The sequence below is a fragment of the Oreochromis niloticus genome, linkage group LG5 (genome assembly GCF_001858045.2).
Source record: "Oreochromis niloticus isolate F11D_XX linkage group LG5, O_niloticus_UMD_NMBU, whole genome shotgun sequence".
Taxonomy (NCBI): domain Eukaryota; kingdom Metazoa; phylum Chordata; class Actinopteri; order Cichliformes; family Cichlidae; genus Oreochromis; species Oreochromis niloticus.
In genome coordinates, this window is record NC_031970.2 from 19,909,578 (window position 1) to 19,918,086 (window position 8,509).

At 40.3% G+C, this 8,509-nt stretch overlaps 2 protein-coding genes across 3 annotated transcripts; one reads left to right on the forward strand and one right to left on the reverse strand.

The window, feature by feature from the left end:
- Positions 1 to 538: 538 nt before the first annotated feature.
- On the forward strand, positions 539 to 4,464 carry ccdc36 (coiled-coil domain containing 36). The gene is made up of 8 exons (XM_005459052.4): positions 539 to 658; positions 858 to 924; positions 1,155 to 1,293; positions 2,538 to 2,674; positions 2,751 to 2,799; positions 2,906 to 2,990; positions 3,158 to 3,273; positions 3,373 to 4,464. The coding sequence occupies exons 2-8, from the start codon at positions 872 to 874 to the stop codon at positions 4,075 to 4,077; spliced, it is 1,284 nt and encodes a 427-aa protein (XP_005459109.1). The 5' UTR covers positions 539 to 658; positions 858 to 871; the 3' UTR covers positions 4,078 to 4,464.
- A 99-nt stretch (positions 4,465 to 4,563) lies between these two features.
- On the reverse strand, positions 4,564 to 8,236 carry kbtbd12 (kelch repeat and BTB (POZ) domain containing 12). Of its 2 annotated transcripts, none has more exons than XM_013277083.2 (6): positions 8,062 to 8,236; positions 6,558 to 7,714; positions 6,196 to 6,466; positions 5,865 to 6,015; positions 5,540 to 5,737; positions 4,564 to 5,441 (listed from the first exon to the last, which is right to left on the reverse strand). In XM_013277083.2, exons 2-6 carry the CDS (start codon positions 7,628 to 7,630, stop codon positions 5,272 to 5,274), a joined length of 1,863 nt encoding a protein of 620 aa, XP_013132537.1. In that variant the 5' UTR covers positions 7,631 to 7,714; positions 8,062 to 8,236; the 3' UTR covers positions 4,564 to 5,271. The 2 variants fall into 2 exon arrangements, with proteins under 2 accessions (XP_013132537.1, XP_003454608.1); XM_003454560.5 differs by having other exon boundaries at positions 5,252 to 5,441; positions 6,558 to 7,634.
- Between the last annotated feature and the right edge of the window lie 273 nt (positions 8,237 to 8,509).

Consider the following 8,509-nt stretch of genomic DNA (forward strand, 5'->3'; position numbering starts at 1 on the left):
GCAGAGTAACTGAAATTTTTTAAACAAAGTACAAAACAATATTGTGTTAGTAATAATTCATATAATAATAATGGACCACTTTACAGTCCTGTTTAGCTTGTTGTATTACTTTTATCTTTAATCTAATTTCTGCAGATAATGAAAATAAATGCCGATAGAGCCATGGGTGGGTGAGCAAGGCATGTCAATAAATACTTTGATTGATAAAGAATCTCTGTATGATAAGAAAAACCTCCTCAAGGACCGGTGTCCCTGCTGCAACATAGCTGAATAACATTAGTAGGTCATTAGCAAGACTATAGAACTTTACTGCATGCTGAGGTGGCAACCCCTAACCCTACTCAAGTAAATTTACATAAATGTAAGCAAATGTGTTTGGAAAATGTGCTTCTAAAAGTACTTTTAATTGCACCATGTTCATTCACTCATGAGCTGCTGTAACATAAATCAAATGGCTGAAGTGCCACCTCAGCTTGCAATCAAGTTATATAGGCTTACTAATAATGACCTACTAATTTTATTCAGGTGTGTTGCAGTAGGACACATTCCGACGGCCACTGAACGCAGCGCAGCCTCTGCAGATGGCGGGAGTTTTAATTACGTTTCACACAGTTTTCTCCAGCTAGCTATCGATAATCACATCTGTAAGAACTGTGAGGTAATTTAAATAATATATTTCAGTGGTGAATTACTGATATAACGTCTATACACACTAACGTTAACAAGATTACTTTTTACTGAAGGCCTTTATTGATTTTCTAGCTGTGAACAACTTGCTAATATCTACCTGTCAGCTACTGTACTGCTAATATGACAGTTAGATGAGACTGTGGCTAACTTATTATCTTTACAAACAGATAACCAAAGAGCAATGAATCATATAAGAAATATAAAGGAAATGCTAAATATCCCAACTGGAAGCAGGTAATTAAAATGTGCCACTACATGATTTTTTTTTACTGGTTTATCTATGTTGTTATTGACATATAACATTGCTATTTTCCGTTTTAAAGCTAAAAACATTTGAAGTTTTTCATGTAAACACATAGGACAATTAAAAAAAATAGGTTACTAAGTGGTTTTGCTACACAATTTGACTGTGTTTGTGTTTTCTTCTCTATTGTTACACTTCATGGGGATGAAAATGCAAACAGAAATGCATCTACCAGTGGTTTGTCCAGTTTGTCAGACTCTCAGATCTTCTTTGAGTCTCAGTTTTGGCAGGAAAATTCTCAGAGTGCATCTCAGGATATGAGTTTGTCCTCCAGAACTTCCCAGCAAAGTTCACAAGAGGTAGGATTTCCCATGTTCACCTTGCAGATGGTTCTTGGTTACGAAATGCAAAGCCAAGCATTAGAAATGGGAATAACCAAACGCCCCACGATATGATATTATTACAATACTTCAATGAGGATATGATAATAATGCAAATTTTAACGTTGGAGTACTGCAATAACTTACTTTGCAATTTGTCACCTTTTTTTGAACGCAAATTATTCCTCACAGTTAACTTTGTAAATGTCTATTTTATCCAATACAAGAGAAATTATCTCACTTTGGATATTTTGTTGTTGTGGTTATTTGCGCTCACCAGACTTTCTGTTAGACTACAGTCAGCTGGCAGCCAGTTGAGTCAAGTCCCCTCGAATTGTGCTCATCGACAAAGACTCATTTACACTGATGGCAACATGTTGGCAATCTGTTAGATCTCACCTTATGTTATTTCAGGAGATGAGTGCTCTTGTTCATAGTATTCCAAGAATATTTAAATTTATTTAATAAAATATCAGTATTTGGTGTCTCTAGCAAAATCGCAATACAATGGTGTATTGATTTTTCCCTCCACCCTGTTACCTTCACAAAAGGGCTAATAACGAGGCAAATATTATAGTAATGGTTTACATTTTCTCACTCCTGGTGTTAGATGTGTATATTATACAGTCTTGAAACTACATACTCAAGCAAATCTATAACTTTGGCTCCCACTTGTACTAACATTTACAGATCTTTGACTGTAGCCCTTCTTTACACAGTTCCTCCATGAAACCACTGCATGCTTTACTGTCTTTGTTTCATAACACTTATTACTGTTAACCCAATTCCCCAGTCAGATCACCTGTTTTCACTCAGCTAATTATTCTCTTTTTATAGACCTGCAGCTTTCCTCTTTTCATTTGCAATACTGTGTTAATTTCTAGCATGCTCTTATTCAGTTTTAACTCTTGTCTGTAATCTGGATTTTTCCAAAGCCGATTTGCTGTGTTTGTTTTTACCTACCTATTCTTCGAATTTTTTTTACCTGTGAATTGTTAAAGCTTAGCCCTTTTTTACATTAATGTAAAATATTTAAATGACAAAGACAATACGGCAAAGAAATGAGTAGGTGTTTGTTGTATGAAAAATAAGCATTTCTGAATTTCCAATGCCATAAAAGCGGTTTATGTGTGTGAAAAAAACAAATGGGATCATAAGCGCACACATACAAACATATTAAATAATTCTTGCTTTCCTCACATTTGTATTTTGTCTCTGTTTAGGGGAGTGACCCAAAGTTTTCAAGCAGTTATCACACTAAGCCTCTCCTCCTTGGAGACTTGAAGGATAAAACCAGAACTCCAGGAATACTGGATAAATTTGAAGAAGACAAGAAAAAGGCAAAAGAAAAAAAGGACAGGTGCGTCTTTTTGTCATTTCAAATATGCAACTCTAAATCCCTATGTAACCTTTTTCTCCGCTCTTTGTTTTAACAGTGATCACTTAGCCAAAGAATGCCAGCATATCAGAGAAACACTTAGCAATGTAAGTGATAATGTAAACTGATTCTAGTTATTCAATTTCAGATTACTTTCTCTTTAAAATGTTTTTAATTTGAAAACAAAAAAATCAAAACAACTTCTCTTTTCAGATTCAACAGCTGGTGGCTGGCACTGAGAGAAACGCAGCTGTGTGCCAAAGAGTTTCTGAAAAAATTGACAATTTCACATCAACATGTAAGTTTCCTTGTTGATTTGTGTGTTTTTATAAAACATGGTTAAGTTGATGCATTGAAAAGGAAATATTAACACCAGCAGATGGTGCTGCCTGCCAAGCAGCAATCCACTTCTAACGCCATTGTCATTTTTATTCTGTGTTTAATGTTTTAATTTGTTCATCCCAGTGCAAAATAATTTGGACAATCTTCAGGGTCACATCTCCCAGCAGTTTAAGACTTTGGTAAATAATATGGACTCCCAACAGGATGTGATGACACAACTTAAGGAAACAGTGCAAAAGGTGAAGATGTTGCCTATTGTGCTCTTTATTTTGAGATGAGATTTAATTGTCAATGTTTCTGATGAGTGAGGAGTATAACTGTTCATTTATACCCTGTAGAATGGAGACACTCTAGCAGAGCTTGACTCACATCTGCAAAATTTAAAAAGTAGTCTGGAGGGTCTGAAAGAGGAACAGGGAAGACAAGGACACATGCTCGAAGAGGCCCTGAAGCTGCTCAGCGCCTTAGTCTCAGAGCACTTGTCCAAACCCCGCTCTGAGGGAGTGATGGATAACGCCATGCAGACGTCACCAGCACCAGAGGAGTCAGTATCCAGCATCCTGCACAACAGCAAGCTTGAGGGCACACAGGTTACATGTGCATCATACAACCCTGAACAACATCAGGTTGAAGTTCCCCGTCACAATCGCAGCAACCTCGCTGGAAAGCAGAAATTCAGTCTGAGACAAAAAAGGCCCAAAAAGAGACCCCTGGTTTTGTCACAGAGGAGTAAGGGTGCAGTCTCGGATGAAAACCGTCAACCTCTCGTGAAGAAACAGCAGAAACCTGAGAGCTGTGACATGAGCACAGTGAGCAGCAAGGACAGTGTCAGTCCAGGCAGTCTGATGCCACTTAACCAGAGGAGATCCAGTGAAACTGAAGGTTGTTTCATCACGCCTCTGAGCTTCTGGTCTCAGGACAGCGGCAGCTCTGTGTGCCTCACAGAAATAGACTCCATCTTAGAGAAGCTGTCAGCAGAGCAGGGCTCCACTGTACAACCAGGAAGCTTGTGGCAGCTGTTTGATTCTGAATTAGACTTTTAAAGAATAATTAAAGGTGCCAGAATGTGTTCTTTATTTATTTTCAGAGCATAGAGGAGAAAAGACTAAAAGTGTATCTATATTTATTATTTGTATTTATTAGTTCTGACCTGTGTTCTCTTGGAAATTTGTTCCTTTTTGTCTTTGTGAAAGAGCTGTAAAAAAAAAAACTGAGCACTGTGTTGTACACAAAAATTAAATTAAAATTGTTGACCTTATCATTTCTTTTTTTTATTATATATATAAAAACCAGAACCAGAGCAGGAAGCAGCCAGGAAGCCCCATTACACAGCACACAGGTGGAAAGTGCATCAGAGACCCCCAGTCTGAGAAAGAGATTCTTGACATTTCATAAACTGGCACAAACATCTGTAAGATTGTGTTTTAGCATGGTTTTCTTTCTTTTCAATTTTATGCATTTAATAATCATTTTTTTAGAGCAAGAATCATCCAAGTTTCTAAATAAAGAAGAAATATTGACCTCGTCTGTCCAGACACAAATGACCAAGTTTATTGCAGCTTTATACAGTGCATCTTTAAACATGTTAAACTTGCACTGGGCTGTTAGAACACGGGGGTGGTGGTTACTAAATAATCACTCCTCTGTACACCTACATTTATTTTAGCCATTAGAATTAATATATGCAATTTATGGTGAACTGTTCAATTTTTCCTTACTTGCCATTTACACCGCACACAAAAGAACATGTTCAATAAATATGAATGTGCTTACTTTCAAAAACAATAACTTTTTTAAGTGGCTTCAAACTTCAGCATGGTTGTCTTGAATCTTTTTCCTGTCAAAAACAAGCCAAGTGCCAGAATTTTGCTATAATTTTTTTTTTTAATCAAAGCGTGAAGTCCACTATTATAATCATTATAACCCTCAAAGAAAATCCTTTCCTGGAGCTGCTAATAACACTCCAGATATACTACACAGCTGCAGGTTTGGGATAATCCGCTTTGGAGCTGTTACACAACATATTAAGAAGCAACAAATATATTGTATTTACAAATTGCTTTCCTACTTCCCGGTGTGCAACCAAGCAATTAACCATAGACATCTCTTTCATGCAGAGTACTAAGAGCTTTCTTGCTTGAAAAAAGTCATTGCCATAAGCTGTGCAATAAGTGCATCAATGATTAATTTCCTTCACTAATTCTCCTTCGCAGACTTTGATCTGACTGAGAGCGGTGTCACAGCTTTACTAAGTCTGCAGGTGGGGATACGAGTCCCCTTGGGTTGAGATTTGCCACTAAGCAGACGTCATAGTTGTCATGCATTAAAGCACGCCGAGCCACCGCAGTCCACCGGTTCTCCCACGGGTCTAGCTCCAGAATGTCCTTTGTTATGTCATCATGGCGATCTAAGGATAGTTAATACACAGAGTGGAAATACAGTCACAGGGGAAAAAATATATATATATATATTTATGCATATTTGATATGGATACTTTTTCATTACCTGCTCCTTTGTAATATCCACAAACATAAATCTTTCCTCCCACAACACCAGCATTGGGGGCGTTGGTACGCAGTGAAAGCTGGGAACACGGCAGAGGAGGTCCATCCCTCCAATAATCTCCATCTGGGTTGTAAATCTCCACAGCATTGAGACAGTGACGGGATTGTCCACGGTCCACACCCTCACAGCCAATACCACCTGAAAGAGAAGTCGGCAACATTCCCAAAGACAAAAATCAGTGCAGTTCAAAGAGGACAGCCATCATAATGGCACTAATAAAATTCCTTCAAATATATTGGCAGCTTAACTGAATAATTCATCTTACCCATCACATAAATTTCCCCATTGAGTACCACAGCACTGCAGCGGTACTTTGAGTATTTCATGGGACAAAGCTCTGTCCATTTGTTTGTGTTGGGATCATATTCCAAGAGGCGGTTACTAAGACAGTCGGGCTCCTCATCCATCCGGTATGACTGGAAGGTTGAAGGGGAGCAATGATATGACAAAGCAGAGCAGGTGCAGTCAGAGAAGGGTCACATAGGGACACAGTAAGAGCTCTCGTTAAATGTGTAAATGAAGTATCTTTAGTTTATAAGACTTAAAGTGAATGTATTTAAATAGCTAAAAAAGGGATTTCTTTTATTTTGGCTCACCTGTGGGGTTCGACCACCCACCACATAAAGGCGATCTTTCATTCTGACCACGCTGTGACAGGCCAAAGGCATAGGAAGGGGTGCTGCACTCCGCCAGGGTCCACCCTGCAGAGACCATCGTTCCACACAGTTTGTGATGAGAAACTGGTTCTTCAGCTTCATCTGGCCACCCAGCAGGTATAGAGTGTCTCCCAGTGACGCCAGAGCATATGAATCACGGTACTCTGCTGATGTCAGGTGCTCCCAGCTTCCCTGGGCCTCCACTTTGTACCTGGAAATCAAATCTGGCAACATTTAGTATCTTCTGTATGTGGGGTAACCAAAGGCAAAGCAGTCAAGTGTTGTCAGATATCTTTTCTTACCTGCAGATTTCAACACTGATGTCTTTCTGTCGGGCCATTCTGCGAGCACTTGCCTCTCCTGCTACAATGATGTCATTTCTTTCAGTCACAACCCCAGCACACACATACCCCAGAGCCTCTCCGTAGCGAGGTGAGGTGATGTAATAAATTCGCCCTGTGGACGGGGCAAAGGAAAAGCTGCGCTCGGCATAGCTGCCATACCTTGACCTGATACCGCCACTGTCATTGCCAATGCAGAGCAGCAGATCGGTGGTCTCCATGCCATAGCGCAGCTTTAGTTTGCGTGGTGCAGCCGCGGGATGCAAAGCTGTGGCCTCCAGTCCTTCGTTCATAATCTCCAGACACTCAGCATCAGCCAGCAGGGCTGTGTTTCTCTTTATTGCTTCTCTTAAGTAGTCGGAGTTTATCAGTGGCAGACGGACCTTCCGCAGGAGCTCTGGGAGATGTCGAACACGTACCTCTCCATCCACCAGGGTGCTGTGTTTGACCCACCGAAGGACCACATCCAGAATGGTTTCTTCCCGAGACACATTCAGATCGTCAGATGACAGAAGCTTTCCAAGCTGATGGGCCTCCAACTCCAAGACCTCCTCATTCTGGCACACTTGGACAAAGTGCTGCCTCAGGAAGCGCTGAGCTTGGTCAGCCAGTTCCTCTGCACCGAGGTCACGGGCAAAGTAATATACACCGAGGCAATTGGAAGCATCCATGTTCTCCATCATGTGCAGCTGACAGCGAGTGAAGACATCATCCATCTGCAGAAGAAAAGCTGCTATGGAGATGCCTTGCACGTTGCCATTAGTGAGAGGAAGAGCTGAGCAGTACATGTAGTTCAAGAGGAGGGCCAGGCTGTCTGCAGGAGTGTCACGCAGGAATATCTCTCTGTTGTTGCACTCACGCAGGCCACAGGTGAACATAACACGGAAGTATGGGCTGAAGGCGGATAGGACAACTCTGTGACAGGGAAAGCTGACGCCCTCAGCAACCAGCACCACATCTGTCAGATGCTCAGCCTCCCTCATCTTCCTCAGCTGGTCGAGCAGCAGCAGCCCATGTTTGGCAGTAAGATCCATTATGCTTCAAAACGTCGGTGAAAATGTTATTTACAAACTTAAACAGGAGGTTTTATACACCCTAAACAACTAATGAGGTTTTCTCTGAAAAACAGAAGAAAATTAAAGGTTGTCACTCCCGATGTTTCACTGGTGCACGATAGAGTGAAATTTGGTTAAAAAAGTTTGATCAAATCAAGCTTATGTGGATAAAAAGGAAGTAATGTTTCAGTTAAGATCAGTACAGTCTAAAAGAGACTTTAAGCAGTGCCTTATATTTTCACCACCATCATGACATGATGACATGACATTTTCAGATTAGCCTTTGTGTACAACATATAGATCAACATATAGAAGTGTAGAAGCAGAGTAACATGCACACTGTAACAGATCACTATGACAGCAGACACATAGTGCAGCATTTATTCCCTTTAAAAAAAAACAAGTCTTACCAAATGCATCAGCTCCTCTTGGCGCACTAAAAAGACCGTCTCCGGTCTAAAAAGACCAGTGCATATCTGTTTTTAAACAGGCTACATGTGTTGTTGATGTTGCCGAATGTCACAGTCGGTGGGGTTAGAGAGGCCTGAGCAAATGCGTGGCAAAGATATGTACCCCCTCCTCTGCTGCTGCCCTCTGAGCTGGTAACCCAAAAATAGATAGTGTTGTGGCAGACAACAAGTGGGTCAGAAGGTTTTGAGTGATCCTTGAAGAGAAGGTTTTAAAGCAGTCACAACAACAACTGTTATTATATTTTATGTTGTCATTCATAATTTCACTCATCAGAATTAAATTGCCCATCATTTGGGGTAATTCTTTCCAGGTTGTTTGCCCTAGTTACATGCATGCTGCTCTGAAATGTATGAGATGTTGCTCTGAGTTTGGATTCAGATTTCATGA

Excerpts from the sequence above, each read along its gene's own strand:
- kbtbd12 (XM_013277083.2), bottom strand. The coding sequence starts at position 7,630 with ATGGATCTTACTGCCAAACATGGGCTGCTGCTGCTCGACCAGCTGAGG. Across the intron at positions 6,467-6,557 it reads ATCAGTGTTGAAATCTGCAG|GTACAAAGTGGAGGCCCAGG; the intron begins GTAAGAAAAGAT and ends TTTGATTTCCAG. Across the intron at positions 5,442-5,539 it reads TGGATATTACAAAGGAGCAG|ATCGCCATGATGACATAACA; the intron begins GTAATGAAAAAG and ends AACTATCCTTAG.
- ccdc36 (XM_005459052.4), top strand. The coding sequence starts at position 872 with ATGAATCATATAAGAAATATAAAGGAAATGCTAAATATCCCAACTGGA. Across the intron at positions 1,294-2,537 it reads CCCAGCAAAGTTCACAAGAG|GGGAGTGACCCAAAGTTTTC; the intron begins GTAGGATTTCCC and ends GTCTCTGTTTAG. Across the intron at positions 2,991-3,157 it reads TGACAATTTCACATCAACAT|TGCAAAATAATTTGGACAAT; the intron begins GTAAGTTTCCTT and ends TGTTCATCCCAG.